Here is a 20,574-nt window from a genome sequence, read left to right as displayed (position 1 = left end):
TGTTAAAGTCATGGATTTTGAAAACTATCCCAATCCTAAAGAGATGATTTTAGGCCATCTTTGTTAATTTTGAGCCTTTATTATTTTCTTTCTTAATACATTACCGCTAGTCACCCATTTGAGCCTATTATTTTAGTCATTCTTTCTCAAACCCTTTCCTAAAGTGTTCCAAGAATGAATGCAATTAAATTGTCTTATTGTGGTAAATTTGTGGTGAAATAGTTGGAAGAAAAAGAGAAATCACTATAAATTTTTTTTTTTTTTTTTTAAAAAGAGTCATAAATAGAAAAGGAAAAATGTTGAAAAAAAAAAAAAGGAATGTAATGTGAAAGAGGAAGAAATAGAGAATGAATCTGTTGATGAAATTTTGAAAAAAAAAAAAAAAAGTGAAAGTGCGATGTTCAAGAAACTTCGGAGAATAAATCATTTGTCATATATTCAAAAAAAGTTGTCTCTCTAATTATTCTTCGGAACACTTTATTTTTACCTATATCCTTTGTTCTAAATTCCTCCTATTTACCCTACATTACGTCCCAATGATAGTCCTATTTGATCTTAAGGAAGGTTGGTTTGGATTTTGACTTGACTAATCAATGTGTGTGGTGTAATATTCTTAGTGTTTAGTATCCTTTCATGAGGCTATAAATGTCCTTTATTTTGCTTCACTTCTTCAACTTATTTATACGTGAGATATTAGTATTTGTTCTACATTATTCTACTCACATATATTTGAGAGTGTTACACCCTTTTCGAAGTGATTTTATTTGTTGACTATTAACAATTGTGAGATTTGAGTTGAAGCATAACTTTGGATAGAAATTCAAGACATGTTTTATCTTAAGACTAAAGTTGTGTTTGTGTTGGCTAAACTATTCACACATTGAGTATTAATGGCATGTGGAATATCTCTGGTGGTTGTTAGTGTTTTGACCTTTGACTAACTATTTCTACTAAAGTAATAACGTTCTGTTATTTTGTCTTTACCTCAAGTCACTTAAATTTCTAGGGACTAGCAATGAGCTGATTGGGGAGTGTGATAATAGCTTAATTTTGCATATATATATATCATTATTAGAAAGCATTATTATACTTATTTTGAATTAATTCATGCATTTTATAGTTGGTTTTGGAATAATGCTAAATAATCAATTTTGTGCTTAATTGAATTTTAATACGTGATTTTTTTTTTTTTTTTGTAGGATGATGAAATTAAATAAATGGATTTGTGCAAAGAAGAAATCTAATAGACTTTAATTTTACAAGGGCCATGATGACAAAATGAACGTAAGTGAACCGATTAGACCAAAATGGACTGAACTAGACTGAATAAACTAAACTAGACCCAACAAACCAAATAGGTCAAAATGCTACGTTAATATGGTTTAATAAGAGTATGGTAACAAAAAATATGCGTCAATCTTTAAATATTATATATAGATGCCTAAAGGCACAAGTAGGTTTACCAATTGCTCAAAAAAACAAAAAAATAGGTTTACCAAAAACAAAAGGCATAAGTAAGGTCCGTTTAATATCCTATTAAATAATATTTTTATACACTTCCAAAAAATAAAATTGAATTGTACGCATGTCAAGAAAACAACATATAAAAAAAGTAATTTTTGGTGCGAATTGCAAACCAATGAAATTCTAACTCCTATCTTTTTATTTCCAAAAAAAAATTAATAATAAATATTGACGAGTGTATTTTTCTTTTAAAAATATGTATATTACAACTCATAATTATATATTTATAATTCTTAAGTCTGCTCCCTTGGAGCACTTGTTAATAAAACTATTACTTTAATAAACTAAATCAACGAATATCTAAAAAATACTTTACATATTAGTATGTTTAATGTAACAGAGGAAGGGTGGTGTCAGTGAACTTCTTTATTGGATTGGTAAAACATATATGCATTGGTATAATATTAGAGGTATTAGATAAAGCAAGAACTACGTTTGACTGATAAAATCCTTTCTCCGAAATTTTTTTTTTTTTTAATGAGAAAAGTAAATGAAAATAAGATGTGACCTGAAGCCCCATTTGGTTTGGGTGATTTCAGGAGATCAAAAAGGAGAGGGGAAAAAATAAAGTGAATTTTGAATACTGCCCTTGTTTGGTTGAGACTTGAGAAGTGCTTTTTGTTTTGTTTTAAGTAAAGAAGGATGAGAGTAAATTTATATTAATATAATTTTCTGCTATCTCATTTTTCTTCTCAACCAAACAATAAAGTTTTTCATCATTCCACTCCCAACTAAATACATAAGAGAAAACTAAAATTTTTTTTATTCCCTTACCTTTTCATCTCCAACCAAATAAAAGCCTAGTGGCTAGTTTGAATTAAGGAATGAGAGAGGGGGAATAAGAGAGAGTAAAGTAGAATTGGCCGAATGTTAGGCTAATTTTTTACCAACCCTATCTTACTCTTCCTCAATCCAAATGGACCATAAAAGTTACCATTATAGAATATTATATCATCAATCCAACGCAATGATATGAAGCGTGCATTTAACAATCGATTATAAGTAGGCTTTTTCCTTGAATTATCTACTACTTGCGAGCCTCACACTATTTTTTACTCACATTTATTTCAAATAATCCAACTTTTAGTTTTTTGGGGAAAAAAATCATGGTCATAATAATGCATATTCACACAACACTGATATTGTAAAACAACAATGTTTTACAAACAATAAATTTTAAAAACATTTTTTTTACTACTTATTGAGGTAAACAAAATTGTGGTTAGCATATCTTTTACAGGAGACCACCATAGACATAACTTCCTTTGTAAACCAATATCAACTTTCCTCTCAAAGTCTCAACAGTAGTAAAAATAAAGCGATGTTGGCATTTTAACGTCAGTCAAACAAACACACATCGCTCGATCTTCATCATTTATCTTTTTTGGCTGGATAGAGTGTACTTGCATAAAGATCCCCTTTAAATTCTGGAGAATGTAGTGGAATAGAGCGACAGAAGATAGTGGAAAGAGCTATTCATCAAACCAAGGCCAACCAGCTCATGCTTGTCACGCCAAACTTTATTAAGTCAAAGTTTTATTCGACATAAAAAATTATACATATGAAAATGTTAAGTTACTATACATTTTATTACAAAAATTTACAAATTGAAGTATAGTTTATGCAGTAAAATTTGTTGCATTCTAACCTCACTAGTATATATTATAATAGGGCGAAAAGATTTAAAATTCAAAATTAAAAAAAGCTATCCCCCTCCCTAGTACCCTAGTAGTTATAGCCTACAGGTCCTTCCAAAATAGATGACATTTTTGCTTGGAAGAAGGGAATGGGGGTTAAAAAAAGCCCGGGTCTCCAGAAAGAGGTCGGTTTAGCACATGAAATATGAAATATTGTCGCATATGCTTAATTACTAAATAATTAGTCTATCCAGCATCTAAGATTCTTACTTTGACCAACAATAATTCAAAACAAAAGGAATTTGGAGATGAATAAGGATCATAGAATGCTGACATGGACAGTAGTAACAATACTAAAAACTTTTCTTCTTTTTTTGCAACTAGATGGATGGATCCCCCATTCAAAAGTATTTTTCTCCAACCACTGTAATATTCTAATTAAGCATTGAACCAAAGTTAATTACAAAATCCAGCTTTCCTAGCTACTGTAACTAGAACTTTAGCCATCAGAACAAAAAACCTCCTGCCTTTCCTCTTTTCCCAGGTTAAGAGGTGAATTAGAGAGAGTATAACTGTGAGAGGGTCAGATGTTGGTCAGCTTCTGGAAAATGCCACAACTAGAGCTTGCTTTCTGGTATTGTTAATTGGCTGGAAATTTGGCACTATCAGTGAAGTGATCAACATTGGGTCACATTGTCAATAAGGCTGGTGAGGCCATAAGAAATACTCAGCTTGTGGGTGATGATATATATTCATTGGAGTTGCAATGCTTGAAGAACCTGGGGAGTTTGAAGTACCGATGATGTTATTGGATTGAAAGTGCTGGAAGAGGTTGTGATGGTAGAGTGCTGCTGTCGAAGCATCCATTGGAATTCCGCAAGGTATGGCCGGAAGAGATTGAATTGCAGCAAAATTGATGCTACTGTTGCTGCCGCTGCTACTCTGGGGTTGCTGATTGTGGGTTATTACTGGTTTCTGCTCTGATTCTAGTGAGAGCTTCAAGCGCTTAGCCGCCCCTCCAATGGGCAGAGAACTCTTGGCAATAGCTTCCACATCATACCTGTTCATCTCAAAATTGGTTACAGCATTTGCACCCCTGAACTTTATGGCCGCAATATCATAGGCCTCGGCTGCTTCCTCTTCGGTGGCTGCCATCATTCAACAAAAACAAATAAAGTCAAGTCATTTTTCAGACATACGCCATTTTATTCTTTTCTTTTTTTTTTGTATGACCAAGGAATTTAACAAATCAGTCCAATTTTAGCCAGGATATGTCTCAGGCACCAATTCTCCAAAAAGGAATTGGACTACAATCATGATTGCAAAGAAGTTAATTGATATAAAAGGATTGACCAAATTCTATTCACTAAGATTGGGTGGGGTTCATACAAGCATGATCATCACTTCTATTCTTGTAGCTGAAATTAAACGCATATATTTACCAAAGGTTCCAAGGTAAAGATCTTTGTTCCCAGCAACTCGGCCTATCCTTGCTTGCCATCTCCCCTGTTGATGATGCCTGGAATATCAAAGTAATACACAACTCATGATTAGCTATATAATACAACATGGTATTGAATAAAACAGAATGACCAAAAAATAGAAAAGCACTTCATATAGCCTTAAGAAACAAGAATTAGTTGTAGTAGCAATATCATCAAAGAACAGAGATTTCAATTGCACATAAATGTCTAGACCTTGTTACACCCCTGTATATAGAGGCTCCCCTTGAAAAACCGCTACTCTTCCTGTAACATAGAGGGGAGAAAGATATATAAACAAACTTCTCAATTATTTGCAGATAAGGCTAAAAAACCTACAGGTGGTATTAAGGTTACCTTCTCAGAGAAGCAATGAATTCTTGCTTTGTCACATGTTTCATCTCTTCCAATTCTTTGGTGTAATTTGAAACCTAAAAGGGAGTAGCCAATTTGGTGAGTGAATTAAGTTCAATGTTCTAGTTTTAAGCTAGGCTACGTAGTTTTTCATGCAGAAACTAAAGGAATCATGATTATATATGTCTATCTTACAGGGAAGTTGGTGGTTGCAGTAGGACCCCAATATTTGAGGGCTGCCAAATCATAAGCTCTCGCTGCCTTATCTTCCTTGTCATATCCACCTGATAGTATATCCAATTAATGTACACCATTATAATCAACTATATTAATTAATATTATGGAATCCTAAACCACAATTAGATCAATACAGTTTCAAAAGCAAATTAATGAACAAAAAAATGATGACGAAAAGTTCTTACCCAAGTATACTGTAGAACAAATTCGAAGGATGAGCAATATCCACATGTACGTGCAAGATCCGAACATGCAAAACGAAAAGCAAGAATTTCAAGTCAATTACTAGTGTGGTCAAAATTTTTCTGACTAAAGATATTTTAGAAAACTGTACTATAAAAAGAATAATGCGCATGCCATGCATGTGCCCAAGGACATGAGTTCAATTTGTGGGTAAATAATGGCTAATTCTCAATCTACAGTGAAATGTCATTTTCTCTCTATCCTCAGAAGCGAGAGAACCTTCAGGTTTCTTTTTCTTTTTTCCCGAAGTGTACATATGCTTTAATAAATTATGGTACTTTTATTCTATAACAAAACTATTTGCTATGATACGAGCCAAACTTATCTCAAACTCCCAATCACTGATCAATAAACCGACTTTTGGGAGCTCAATAATAGACCTTTTCAGTAATCTTGATGAGATTTCTGACAAATTTTCACCACATTAAAACGTTAATGCTTTGTGTAACCAGGCAGCTAGACTTTACTTCTTTTCTCTTTTTCACACTGCATATGGCCCACATAATATATATTGAACTCAAAGTCTCATACACAGTAAGAGAGACGAGAGAGTAGTTTTTACTTTTTATTTTTATTAGCATTGAACTTATCTAGTAGTTTTTTTTTAATTTTTTAAGGACTTTCCGCCAAAGTTTTGAAGTGCACGTTATTTAATTTTTTATTATGCATTTCATTTCGATCGAAAGTTATTATTCGATCTATAGACTTTTTTTTAAGCATAATGTTATACTAAAAAAAACATTAAAATTTATACATTAATTGATTTATTGATAATATAACTAATAATATTTTACTTTCTAAAAATTTTACAAACATAAAAAATATAAAAAGATATTAGGGGGTGTTTGGTACACCCACTCAAACATATATTTTTAGTTTTTAAACAACATTACACACATTTCTATACACTTTTTTACCCACACGTATTTTTACACATGTTTTCAAACAACAACACATGTTTTCAACCACATATACCAAACACTCGTAAAAATCTATCCAAACCATGTCCAAAACTTTCCCCATTGGCTATATTACTATGCATGAATCAGAGACTCAGAATCATAGCCCACATTACCAGCTCTACCCAAGACCCACATTCAATCAATTTCGGCGACGATAGTGGGGTGGAGTGTGCACTTTAGTTTTTAAGTTCAAATTTGAAATGGGTGCAATGGTCAAACCCAGACTTGCTGTGATGGATGCAAGAAAGCAAAAGCAAAAGTTAAAGCCAACTCATAAGATATCAGACAAGTGTTCAGAATCATTGAATTCTGTAACGTCTGGTGATAGATGTGAGTCGCATCAAAATTTTTAACCTTTGCTAATAGGTACGACCCCAGGTGTGAAGAGAGAGAAAGCCAATGAGAAGCACTAAAGTTAACATCAGAAATAAACAAAATGGCGGCACATCTGATCAAATCAATTGAAGGGAAGAAAGAAAGAAAGGGAAATTTCAGAACAGCAATCGAAAAAAACTCAGTACCCATATTGTACATGTATATACCATCAGTCAGTCATTAAAAGACATGAGGAAGTAACTTCATCAACCAGGTGACCACACAGAGACCCCATTAATGCGAGCTTCTTGAATTATTTATTGCTTTCAAACTTCTTTTCAGTGCTACAGTATTTCGATTATTCTTTCTTTCTTTTTATTTCTTTTGTTGACAATAACAATTACTGTATAGCAGTACTTGCTTCTCCACTAGACATTAGTGTTACACTTAAATGTAACACTTTATTAAAATATAACATAAAAACTTTGTATAGATTTTATTGAATTAATATTTATATATGTAAAGAGAGAGAGAGAAAAAAAGAGAAATGGTGTGGACCTTGACGCCCTTTTCTAGCCTGACCCTCCCTTCTACAGCTGTTGTCCCATAGATGCGCTTCATATCTACCTGTCCACCTGTGTCTGCATCAATGTAAAAAACGAATGAGTCAAAAATTTAGAAACTACTCTCTGAGACTTTGTTCTCTCTCTCATTACAATGACACTTGTATTAATCAAAGCCAAATCTAAACTTCCATTTTTCACACACAATAGTTTGTGTTACATTTAGTCAAACAATCACATTATTAACAAGCAAACATGCACAAGCCAAATAATAATAGCAAAAAAGAATTGTGGGATCGAGTAGTGATACTACCTAGTGACTCCTCTGTAGATCGAAGTTCGCTGACCAAAAGTATCAGCAATCTTTTTAGTGCCATCAGACTCAACCGAAACAATGGGCTTTTGCTCAGAGCTCTGAGTCGGAGTCTGAGTCTGAGTCTGAGCGACCCCTAGTGACAAAGCTCCTCCTGTGACATTGGCACAGTTTGAGAACCCCAACTCGGTCCCAGCTGACTCAATCGATTGACCCCCAAACTCGGCACATGCGAGCTGAGTCCTAGCAATTGAGGCCGAGTCATCCACTTCTGAGCCTGAGTTAGTAGAAAAGGCCTGAAACCCAGTTATTGTTTTGAGATCTTGTGGCTCGTTGAAGTACGCTGAACCCTGGTCATAGATTTGGGTCAGGGACGAGTCCTGAGTCTCGGTTTGGCTATCCGAGTACCGAACCATAGACGACGAGTCACCCAGAAAATCTTCGAGCTTTGGAATAACTTGTTGGTTTTGGATTTGTGGGTCAATCAAACTTGTAAGAAAAGATGAATCGCCAAGGTTTTGTGCTTCACCTTCTTTGACTTCATTTTGGTTTGCCCAGCCTACAACAAAAATGTAAAGGAAAACTCAGTAGCATGCATAAGAAGCGAGTCAACCCAGTAACTCGACCCAGAGTTTGTCATTTACTCAGCTATGAAAAATGATTAAACTCATCAATTTCTTCTATTATCCCTACGGATAAACTGACAGAACAATATCATTGCTTTCAACTGAGCATAATCAAATCCTATTCTATATCTATAGCTCAGTTATACATGTCAGGCACAGTAATTTTTGAAAACCGGGAAAAAAACACAAAACAAAGATTCAAGACCACATTTTGCACTGTTTCTCTCAAGTTTCTTAGCAACCAAACGGATGTCCGGAAAAAGTTGGGGTTTTTTTTACGTGGCTCAAATAAGATTTGAGTCAGTGATTTGCAGATTAGAAATACAGTGAGCTCATCAGACGAGGTATTGGACGCTAAAAATCGTTCCTCTTGACCGTTGAGAAAATCAAAAAATAAATAAAAACTTTGCGAAATCCATAACGGGAAGCATATTTTTTTGTATATACTTTCCACAAAAGTATCAACACGTATATCCTTTTCCTGCAACTTCTCAGCAACCAAACAGGACTTAAGGTTTTTATGCATACTGAAACAAAAAAACAAAAAAAAGTTGGGATTTTTACCGTTAGTATAGAAGTTATCGATCAAGTAGTGAGGAGAGTCAGTGGAGGAGTTCTCATAGCTCATGAACTGAGACTCAGAGGACCTCAGCATTTCCATCGGAGACAGTGAGAAAGACAACCAGTTCGTTGAAGGACCCATTATTTCTTTTTGCTTTTATAATCTTCTTTTTTTTTTTTTTTTTTTTTTGCTTTCTGTTTGGTTTCTCTTAAATCTGCAGCACAAGCAAGCACGGAACACTGTATATATATGAATAAAACAATTTTTCTTAGGAAAGAAACAAACAAAATGAAACTAACTTTGAACCACGAAACTGAAATTACCTCAGACCGACCGTTACTAAATGTTCCTCATATAGGATCAAAAAAATAAATACACAGTTGAGTACGATAATCACGAAGCCAAAATCAGTGTAAACCCCTTTTGACAGAGATATTGACAAGCTTCAACAGTATTGCTAGGTAGCTAAATAGGTGAGCGAAAAAAGATCCTTAGCAACACAATGCATGCAAACCCATTTTGAAGGATTCAAAGAAGCGTCAAAAAATGAAACTTTCACTTTAGAGAGAGAGAGAGAGAGAGAGAGAGAGAGAGAATCTAGGGAGAGAAAAGAGTGTTAAAGTGAAAGTAGGGTCTATTTGATGCTTTGAGAACGAGTGTGTGAGAATGAAAAGCAGGTGTAGACTTATAAATGGGAAAGACGAGCGGTTTCTGATGCCAACCAGCGTAAAACCAGAGAGGAAAGAGAGAGAGAACCTGAGAAAGTGAGTGAATGAATTTCTCAAAGAAATCAGAGAGAGAGAGAGAGAGATTAATGGTAAGACTAGTATAGTATAATAGTATACTAATAAGGTAGATAGAAGAGTAGCAGTAATTAAAAAATGTTTATATATTAAGGGAAGTGACTTTTAGCACTGCGCAGAAGAAATTTTGTCTGAAACAAGGTCGCGAAAGATCCGGGCTGGCGGAAATTGGAGACTTTGCCTAGTTTCGTTTCGGTTTTCTCTTTTCTTCTTCTTTATTTTACATTTATGTCCCTTCCTCCTATTTTACACACATTTCAGATTTCCTCACACTTGTCTTACATGCAGCTTTCCTACTTGGACTGCCATAGTGGGTCGGATTTTCATGTGGGCCTCCTCACATTCATTTCCAATTCAAATTCGCCACCAACGTATTACTGGGTTCCTTTCCACACAAAAAACAAAAAAAACCTTATTACTAGGGTTATGAGGTAAAATAAAAATAAAAATCTTATTACTAGAGAATATACTTTCCAAAGGGTGAAGTTTGCACCCAATATTCCAATGCACTGAGATAAGACACACCAAAAAAGGCAAAACGTTGAGATAACCTAAGTTTTTCTCAAAATGGTGATACACATCAACTTTTAGCCACACGTCATCATTCTGACAAGTTCAATGCGCTGGAGCACTAATTTCAAGCAAAGTCACACTTCCCATATACGCAACTTTTTTTTTGGATGAACTACCCATATATGCATCAATCTTCTCATAATATATCCGTTTCAATATAACAATGAGATCTACACCTTCAAGAGAATATCCGCATAAAAGCAAAAGACAAATGTAACCGAAGCTTCTCTAAAAATGGTGATGCACGTCAATTTTTAGCTATGTGTCATCATTTTGATAGGACCAATGTGTTGGAGCTCTAGTTGCAAGCCAAATCCACTTCCTATATATGCATCTTTTCCTTTAGATGAATTATCCATACATGCATCAAACGTCTCATAATATACTGGTACTCATATAAATATGGAGTCTAGGCATTACAAGAGATTATCCATATAAAATGTCGTATACAATGCACAAAACTCTCACATTTTGTGAGGTCTGGAAGATATTATGGTAAATAGTCTTTTCCCCAATTTTTTTTCTTTGAATGTTGGTTTCCAAGCTCAAACCCACTACATGATGCTATTGGTAGAAGACACTTGCCATAATAGGAAGGTTCAACTCAAATTTAAATTAATTAGAATAATGGAAAAAATAAAGAGTTGATTTGTATAAATTTTTAAAAACAATGTAGTGAAGCAGTATTTAAATTTTCAAGTACATTGTTATACTTTTAATACTTTACCATTGATTTATTTTTTTTATTTTGAAAATTTGAAATGCATATTTAAACTTTAGATTAATCATTTGAATTGATTATCAATTATGAAGAATAGTATGAGGGAAACTAAGTAAATTAACCTAGGTATGAATAATATATTATAGTTTATTTTTATATTACATTTTGTATGACTATTACATCATCATAAGTTTTATTTGTTTTTATTTAATGTTGATAATATTCTCCAATTAATTTTGCTTACGATCTATTCTTTTAATGTTGTCCCCTTTGCATAAAATAAAATACATATGAACTCCTTGTTGTGTATGCCACCCCCTGGTGGGAAGTATTTGACATAGTCAAGCGATGTTCTTGCATGGTTTAAAGAATCGGTACAGTCAAAGAACAGTTTTGATCGTGGTTCCGAGTTTTACCCGGTTTATACCGGTTTTAGGTGTTTTTATCATATTAAACTAGTGCTTGGTTTCCAGTTGAACCATTTGGTCTGGTCTAGTTTTGAAACTATGGATTCTTATACCTAGAGCATAAGTCTCCATATTTCAGCGTGGCTTGAGGAGTTTCTTAGAATTTGATGGTAGGCTAGTCTCTCCTAGTGAAAGCTTTTAACTTGAATATATACTACAGTCAATGCAGTATATATAGAATGGCTATGACAAAACTTTTGATAAGTGTTTGGTGAAAGAGTAATGCTATCGATCACACAATATTTTTCACAACTAATGACATGGTTTGTCATGATTACAACAATCACTTTCAACTATTGCTGCAATAGATTGTGCAATAATTTACAAAAATAAATAATTGGTATCCAATTCTTGCAACTATTAATTTATTGGAAAAGAAACTACCATTTCAAGATTTTTGTTATTGGGTATTGAATTATTGGAATGATATTTTTTTTAATTTATTGCAAAAAAAAAATTCCAATGCAATATTAAGGTGTCCATAGCAAATACACACACAAATATATATTATTGCAACAAATTAAAGTTGAGGCAATAACTTACAAATTTTTAGTTATTATTGCAACAACTTTTAACTTATAGATTCAATAACGTGTATAATATCATTATATTGATTTTTGTTGCATTTTCACTTGATGTGATGGACATATTTTGGTGTAGAGTTTCTTCCATAAATGTATGTTGTTAGGTTGAATGACATTTGATTTTTATTGGCCTCATAATATTTTTCCGCTTAAGTTTTTGAGACTTGATCATTTACATGTCATTATTCTAATATATATCTACGAATTGATTTTAAATTATACTTTACATTTAAATCCTCAAGTTGATTTTTTCCACGTCATATTTTTCATTTGAAATGATTAAATAATTAGTTCCATATACAAACATAATAACAATAAATGCATATTAAGAATTACTATAATTATCAAATTATTCTTTTTTTTATACAAGATAGAATTCTATTTTAGCCTAATTTAAGTGCATATGTATGTGAAACTCCCTCTTGGAGACTTGAACTCTAGCCCTTGTCCCCCACACTCTACAAACACTTATACTTGTGGAGTGACCATCACACGAAGAGTATGCGGTGGTATAATTATCAAATTACGATATCATTGATTCATAATATTTTTCCACATAAGCTTCTAAGGCATCATAATTTTAATGTTATTATTGTAAAATATATTTTTAAATTAAGATTAGTTTAAGTTACACTTTATGTAACTTTACAAGAGTAACACCATTTTTAAATTGTAGATTTCTATATGATCTAATGGTTATAAAAAAAATCAACAATCTATGTCATCATTCAAAATTTATTGCTTGCCACACCATCTAAATTAATTCAAAAGTTTGAGAGAGAGAGAGAGAAACACTAATGTTTTATTTTATATATATAACGAATTAATCTGTAGAGAAGATGAGTTTGAATTAAAAACAATTTCTAATCACTAACACTAAGGATAAGATTTTGATAGTTTCTTTTTTCTAACAAAAACACGTTAAAGATGCTATTGTTTCACTCTCTCTCTCTCTCTCTCTCAACACATTAAAGATTTTAAAAAATTCTAATTTTTTCATAATAAAAAAAATCATGTTTAAGATGTGCCCCCTAACGACGAGGAATTTGGAAAGCAATAAATAATTGGAGAAAAAAATTGTATTTAATTAGGTAAGGATGTCAAAAGTAATAAAAATTTAAGGTAAAAATCCAAAACAAACCCTCTAAGTTTCAAATTTTATCATTTTAGTCCTCTAACTTCTAGTTTTGTTATTTTAGTCCTCTAAGTTTCAATTTTTGTCAATTCAGTATACTAATAGACATCAATTAGGTGTCTTTGTTAAGTGAGCCAAAACGATGTCGTTCCCCTTACATTTTTTTTTAAAATAACAGTTTTTTTTTCCCCTTAATTACTATCTTTATAATAAAAAAATAAAAATAAAAAGAGTCAAAACAAGGTAGTTTTGGCTCACTTAACGGAGACACTTAATTGCTGTCTAACGGAATACTGAATTGACAAAAATTGAAACTTAGAGGACTGAAATAACAAAACTGAAAATTAGAGGACTAAGATAACAAAAACTGAAAGTTAGAAGGTCAATTTTAGATTTTTGCCAGACTTTAATGAAGCATTTTTTAACCATTAGATCTCTTTGAAATCTAAGTCCTAAACAAGATGCAACTTTAGGAAAGTTACATCAAATTTAACTTGAACTCATCCTCTTTTAAATTTATTTAAATTATGTTATATATTTATCCCTCAATTAGATTTTTTTCATGTCATGTTTTCTTTAAAATAATAGAATAGTTAATTTTATATACAAACATAATCATCATAAATGTTTATTAATAATGATCATAATTATCAAATTTCAGCTCAATAAAATTTTGTCACAAAATTTTGAGACCTTACAATTTTACATTTTATTATTCTTTTCTTTTTTTTGGTAAATAAGAGAATGTCATTAAAAACTAACCAAGAAAACCAACTATTTGAGGATGAATCCTCTCATAGTACATGCCAATTTGGTCATAATACAAAAGTATAGAAATGTCTATAGGCGGACTTTCAAATACAACAAAATCTTGCTGAAGACCTGGCCCTTTACGCGCTAGTGTCTCCGCACACTTGTTAGCTTCGCGGAAGCAGTGCATTTTTCTCACCTGAGGCACTTGGTTGATAAGAGCCCTGCAATCCATTATCAAGGGAGAATGGTTTAGATTATTGCAAAACGCACTGTTCATCCAATCCAAAATAACCTTAGCATCAACTTCTAGTTCTAAAGACATAATATGAAGAGAAATACACAAAGATATATATTATTTTCTATACTATATTTAAACCATAAATTATAAAATTTTATTTATATCTAATTCTATTATACTCACCTTTTTTTTTTAATCTTTTCTTCTACTTCTTTCCGATCAAAAGCAATCCTTGCAAGTTGCTAGACCAAGTCTTACACCTTTGCTTACTTGCTTGTACATCCTTTTGAAACGGCATGTGGCATCACACGTGCAAGAGCCAGACAAAGGGAATGTGTACTGAGTAACGTATAAATAAATAAGATTGTAGCTCTAAGTACACGTCTCTTTAGATTATATATGCTCAAATTCATCAACATTTACTGTATCAACAAAACACGTACGATCTTATTCCTCAACTATGAACAGCGTGCGATCTACGTTGAATAACTCTTGGCAATGTTCATTATCTTTTAGAGACAGAACTCACCATTAATGGTGAAACTAATCCCCATATATTTCGCATTTAACATGAAAAGTTTATATGATTTTATATGCAAATAAGATGCTAGTTACATAATTACAGGCTTATGTAGGAAAAAGACTGATTCAATGCTCCAATGCATTAGATCGTTTAAGATAATAATATGCCTTACCAACGTAAAAAATTCATTGTAATAAAAACACTGGACTGAAGCTAAATCTTATAAGTTTATGTAAATGGAAAAGAGACTGGTTCAAAACTCCAGTGCACTAAATCTAAATCCATTAAAATGATGATATACATTATTATCGCAACAGGTTTCAGTACAATCGCAACACTGGACCCGGGCAAGTCTTAAGTATATATAATTGTAGGTTTAGTAAAAAATAAAAAAATGTTGATGATACGGGGGAGCAGATTCCCACAAATGGAGCCTATTCATCGTTCTTATCTTTGGCTTCTTCCTCCTTTGTTAAAGAATAAAGATATTTTTAGGAGCATAGACTCGTGTAATTAATCACTACTAGCTTTTGACCTTTGACTGGTAAGGCACGTGCACTCCATCTTTTAATTCGAATGCATCTCGATTATTTCGGTCACGCACGTGCATTCTCCTGTCCCGACATATATTAACATGATGGTGTGTTAAATGTTCGACTTTCTTTTCATTATTTTTTACCACTTTTTTCTTCTTTCCCTTGTCATTGCTATGATCAATAGAATAATTTCACTTTTGATGGTATGAACTGCGCCTTTTGGGATTTTGTTTGACTGAGGTTCAAGCTGGCGTCCATTATATAAGTTATACAGTACATAGTAAAAGATCAATGACTCGACATTTCTCAATTTCACTTGATATACAGACTTAGTGAAATAGTAAAATTACTTATAGTTGAACAAAGGTTTTAAATTCAAATTCCACTTACACAAAAATTTAATTGATATCTTAGCTTTATAACCAATAGCAAATGCTAAGAAGAAAAAATTACAAGTTTAAATCTTTCATAATTATTAAAAATGAGTCAAAATAAAGTTAATAAAAAATTATGTAAGAAAAAACGCTTCATATCATAAAATTAGACTCCTGCACACATGCATGCACACACACATACACACACAAATCAAACTCTCCAACCCTTCTAACATGAGAGTACGACTTAGGTGCTAAAGTTTGGGCCCATCCCTACCTACTCGCGAGGAATGAAGACTAGGGGGTCGTCTCTCTTTATCTGTTTTAACATTTTTTAGCGTGTGAGAGTGTGTAATCCGATTAGATAAAACTAATTGTGATTGCAAGAATGTGACCGTGTGTGTGGGGAGTGTGTATAGTCAATAGTGTATGCAGCCACTACCAATCATATGGATTTCTTTAAAGTGTGATCGATCACCTAAAATTTAAATTGATTTTACTTTTTTTCCCCTTAAATACAGTTCTAAAGATCTTATAATAGATCGAATCGAGTCTCGAACAAGAAACGCATACTTGAGTGTTTGGTTATGCATGGGAAATGTGTTAAACACCCTATGAAGCCCGACTGTAGTTACTACATCATTTTGATTATCTCTTATTATATTGTGCAATGTAGTATAAACTAAGTATTTGAGTAGTTTAAGGGCATATGTCCTATAATATTATGTATGCATCGAGAATAATACATGAAATTTGATATTAGTTGTTAGTTTGGGGAAAATAAAACAATTTTGATTTTGAAAATCATTTTGGAAACCTGTAAATTGATGTTTAGGGTTAGATTTAGCCGATTAAGCTAGTAAAATCATAATAGTAAATCAAAATCATCATTAAAATGGACCTAGATCATCAGAAAATTAAAATCCAAAAGTTCCATATCGTAAGTGCTTAAGAATTGTATGATACAGTATGTAAATTGTATGATACAGTATGTGAATTGTATCGTAAAATCGTATGTATCGTATGATACATAGAGAAATGCTTTAAAATTAGATTTTTTTTAAATTTGTACTTTAATTTTCATCTAATACTATGATTTATTTTCATAGGATAAAAATTAAATTTGTAAATATTAAAGTGAAGTGTAAGTGTGTACACTTTTTTTTTAACACAAAACTATTAGGTTACTTAATTTAGCCTAATAAAATAACATATTCATAATATTTTTTCCCTCTCTTTTTCCTACAAAATTTGGACTACATAGTACACACTTACACTTCACTTTAATATTTGCAAATTTAATTTTTATACAATGGATAAGATATTAATTGACAATATAATTATTTTTAAATTTTATCATTATTGTTATAAGTCCAAGAAACTAATATACCAAGAAGAAATATTTTAAAAATATATATTAAAATAAAAAGAACAAGAAGAGATATTAAATGTTAATAACAATGATTAACATTTTAATGATAAATAAGTTTGCAAAATGATAAGTACAATGATAGCATTGATTTAGTTGGGATTTATTAGGCAAAATGATGAATGTGATGAAAATAAATTATTATTTTTGGGTCATTTGTAATATATTACCAATTCTGAATTAAAACAATTTGAATGTATATGTTATAAACACAAGCTAGTTTGATTTATTTAATTAACTTGTTAAATATTATTACATAAGTGATAAATAAATTAGTCATTAGTTGAATATACTCAAAATTTGTAATGAATTACCTGTGGGTGAGCTGGCCCAGGCGACCATGTCTTCCCACTTAACCAAGGCCCAACGTAAAGCCTGAGACCGAGAATTACCTTGGGCCCTGAAATAGGGACCATGGTCTGGGGGACGACACTTGAGAGTATCCTAAGTGGTTGGCTACACGTTAACCGATAACAAAGTGGTCGGGGTGAGATGCGAACCTTGCAAGATCGATAGCCGAGGACTAATAGTGCCAGTGGGGAGCCACCATCGAACACTACTCGGAGTTTGAAACAAATTCTAAGGGAATCCTCTAAATTCGTGAGGATCCCCTGAAATTCTAATAAACATATGAATATGTGTATAAGTGGGGAGATAATGATCACAACCCCATTAAGAAGGGACTATAAGAAGGAGAAGAAGGTAGAGGGAAAGGGATTGGAAAATTTTGGGAAAGAGGATACTAAGAGAGAAACACGGGGAAACACTTGGAAACTGAGGGAAATTAGGAAGAGGGTCTTGGATTAAGGCTTGGAGAGGACACTCCAAGCTAGGTTTAGAGCCTCATCAGTAGGATCATGATATAGCCCACGTAGAAATTAATTGGGAGCCCAAATATTATTACATAAGAGATATTCGGTACTTACATTACCCTTTATATATGTATATCTATAATTTTTTTATAAATTTTATTAAGTGTTTGTGTATCTTACGATACACAATATGAAAAAATAAAAAATCGATCCACGATGCAATTCTTGTTTTGACAACTATAGATGGTGCCGTCAACTTCCCATAATTTTGACAAACATCATTGATGCTAACTAAAGTCACTGGCAATGCCTTTGGTAATGGCATTCTGAATGGGTTGAATGTAGATTTTACAAATATAGTTGCATTTAATTTATTTAGATGGTTAATTTAAATATTATTGTATGAATGATGATTAAATTAGTTATTAGTTAATTATGATCTAATTTGATAATAAATGTACATTTTATATTTATAGAAATAATTTTATCAAATATTTTCTATATTTTACTATCCATGATACGATATAAATAATGATTTAAAAAAAAAATCCCAATTAACAATGTAATTTACGTTTTGAAAACTATAATTCTTAACCTTCAATTCCAAATAGATGGGTGTGTTTATGAGTGCACTAGCTTAGAGAGGTTAGAATAACCTGTCATGAAAAAGAAAAAAACTTAACAAAAAAAAAAAGGAAGTAATTTGATTCACATCAAAATGGATGATAGTCCTTGATATTCATGGTGAAAAATGAATTAGTTGGTTCAAGTTTTTCCTAGTTTATTATCCAAAAAAAAAAAGAGTTTTTCCTAGTTTATCTCGGGGGAGAATAATCCAATCAGGCATTGGCCCAGGTCTACAAAACCAGACAACTTTCCTATCTCTGTATTCCAAAGTCCTAATTCATGTATATTGGGCCCGAGCTTGCTTCAAATTTGGACCCCGAATCGAAGCTCTACCGACTTATAATATTTTTCTGTAGCCCACCACTTATTGGACATAAAATTTTGTGCTTTTGGGCCGAAAAATGAAATAGAAAAATTTGGAGGTGCGGGGAATCGAACCCCGTGCCTCTCGCATGCGAAGCGAGCGCTCTACCATATGAGCTACACCCCCTTTTGTTTTAATATACCATAACGATTTTTGAAGAATATAAATTTCGAACGATCAAAACGTAATAAACAGAAAAGCATTCAAAGTAGTACAAGCATAAGAGAATAAAAAAAGAAGAAGACATGATTGGAGTCAACAGTCACAAATCTTGCATAAACCTTTGCAATGACACACGACACGACATCACATATTATGATTAATAAGCAAAATAGAGATGCCGTGACTGAATTGTTGACAACTTTTGTGATCACTTTACTTGGGAGCTTCACACGTTTATGAAGCACGGGTGCAAGTGCAGCTGTTGGCGTGAGTACGAGACTCGGTAATTTTTTAAAAAGGTGGATGCGAGTACGGTGAAACTTGGTAATTAAAAAATTATTAAAAGTATTTTTATTTATATTTTCTATATATTTTTACTATTAAAATATTCTTAGAAAACATATTACTATGCCTTGATTCACAAAACAAAGAAAGAAGAAAGCAAGAAACACAAAACAAAACACAAAATCAAAAAGAAAACACAAAAGAAGCAACAAATATTCAAAATAAAATTGAGGAATGACAGATTTAAGGTTTTTGGGTCTCATTCAGAGCCGATTTCGGTTGTTTCGACATGATTCAAGGCCGATTTTGGCTGTTTCGGTCGCCGGCCAAGACAACCCGATTCTGGCTGATTTGGCCCAAATCGGAGCGAATTGAAGCCGAGTTGGCGCGATTCAAGCTGTATCGGCGCGAGTCGGCTGAAAAAAAAAAAAAAAAAAAAAAAAGAAAAAGAAAAAAGTGGCAGACGCGGCACCTACGCACGAGCAGCGGCGTCCCTCGCTCGTCGCCGCGTCGGACGTGGGTGCAATACCTCTGGCCCCGCATCCGTGCATCATAGTCACACATCGTGGGCTCTAGTCTAAGTGATATAAACAAAAACAAAAACAAACACGATAGATAGCTTGGGATCGTGATGGGGACCAATTTCATCTATAGTTTCAATAATATTAGCAGCTTTCTCAAAAGATAGAGAAGATGCATAAGAATTACATAATAAATTTCTTTGATGTTGTAAAATAAAAGATTTGAATCACTCAAATTCCATATTTAAATAATAAGCCACGTTTTACAGCAGTACTCCAGCCTTGCTGTATTTGGCACACTAAAAAGAGGCAACAAGAATGATTTACACGATGAGTCCATTTTCCTAACAATTACACTATGATTTGCTCTGCCGACAAAAAAGGCAATCCTTTTGTGGCTCCGCCTACCCCAAAATAGGCAATTACACGATATTTTGTTCATTCTAAGAATAAGAAATATGAAATGGAACCAGAGGATTTAATTATTAGCTTTTTAAGAATCTTTTATTTTTAGGATTTTTTTTGTCAATAAAAAATTATTTTATTTTTGTTTTGGAAGGGTAGCAACGGTCATGTATATGAATTAAGGACCACTGTATAGAAAGTTTTCAAATTAAAGAACTAGAGTTCAAGACAACATACTTTATAATTGGACAAAACTTAGATAGAGTACCTTAGGTGCTGTTTCTTAAGTTCTCATTTTAAGATTCAGTCATGTGGCTACTTCATTAAAAAATACAGTTTCATCTAATGAGAAAAATTCCACATAATGGAATTTTAAGAGAACAACATAAGGAACAACATCAAAGTACTGTATCTAAGTTTTGCTCTTTATAATTATATTCAATTT

The 20,574-nt window shown here is 32.6% G+C and overlaps 1 protein-coding gene and 1 non-coding gene across 3 annotated transcripts; both read right to left on the bottom strand.

Annotated features, from left to right (window-relative positions):
• Positions 1 to 3,368: 3,368 nt before the first annotated feature.
• LOC142623448 (AP2-like ethylene-responsive transcription factor AIL6) lies at positions 3,369 to 9,690 on the bottom strand. 2 transcript variants are annotated; one of them, XM_075796867.1, is made up of 10 exons: positions 9,141 to 9,690; positions 8,820 to 9,056; positions 7,630 to 8,188; positions 7,312 to 7,394; positions 5,419 to 5,427; positions 5,192 to 5,280; positions 5,000 to 5,073; positions 4,859 to 4,909; positions 4,604 to 4,680; positions 3,369 to 4,309 (listed from the first exon to the last, which is right to left on the bottom strand). In XM_075796867.1, the coding sequence occupies exons 2-10, from the start codon at positions 8,956 to 8,958 to the stop codon at positions 3,858 to 3,860; spliced, it is 1,533 nt and encodes a 510-aa protein (XP_075652982.1). In that variant the 5' UTR covers positions 8,959 to 9,056; positions 9,141 to 9,690; the 3' UTR covers positions 3,369 to 3,857. The 2 variants fall into 2 exon arrangements, with proteins under 2 accessions (XP_075652982.1, XP_075652981.1); XM_075796866.1 differs by having other exon boundaries at positions 8,820 to 9,031.
• A 9,119-nt stretch (positions 9,691 to 18,809) lies between these two features.
• Positions 18,810 to 18,882, bottom strand: TRNAA-CGC (transfer RNA alanine (anticodon CGC)). Its single transcript has one exon. It is a non-coding gene; the product is annotated as a tRNA-Ala (tRNA).
• Positions 18,883 to 20,574: the final 1,692 nt, after the last annotated feature.

The sequence above is a fragment of the Castanea sativa genome, chromosome 2 (assembly GCF_040712315.1).
Source record: "Castanea sativa cultivar Marrone di Chiusa Pesio chromosome 2, ASM4071231v1".
Taxonomy (NCBI): Eukaryota; Viridiplantae; Streptophyta; class Magnoliopsida; order Fagales; family Fagaceae; genus Castanea; species Castanea sativa.
Note: the sequence above shows the minus strand (reverse complement) of the source record. Positions and strands in the feature narration are given on the sequence as shown.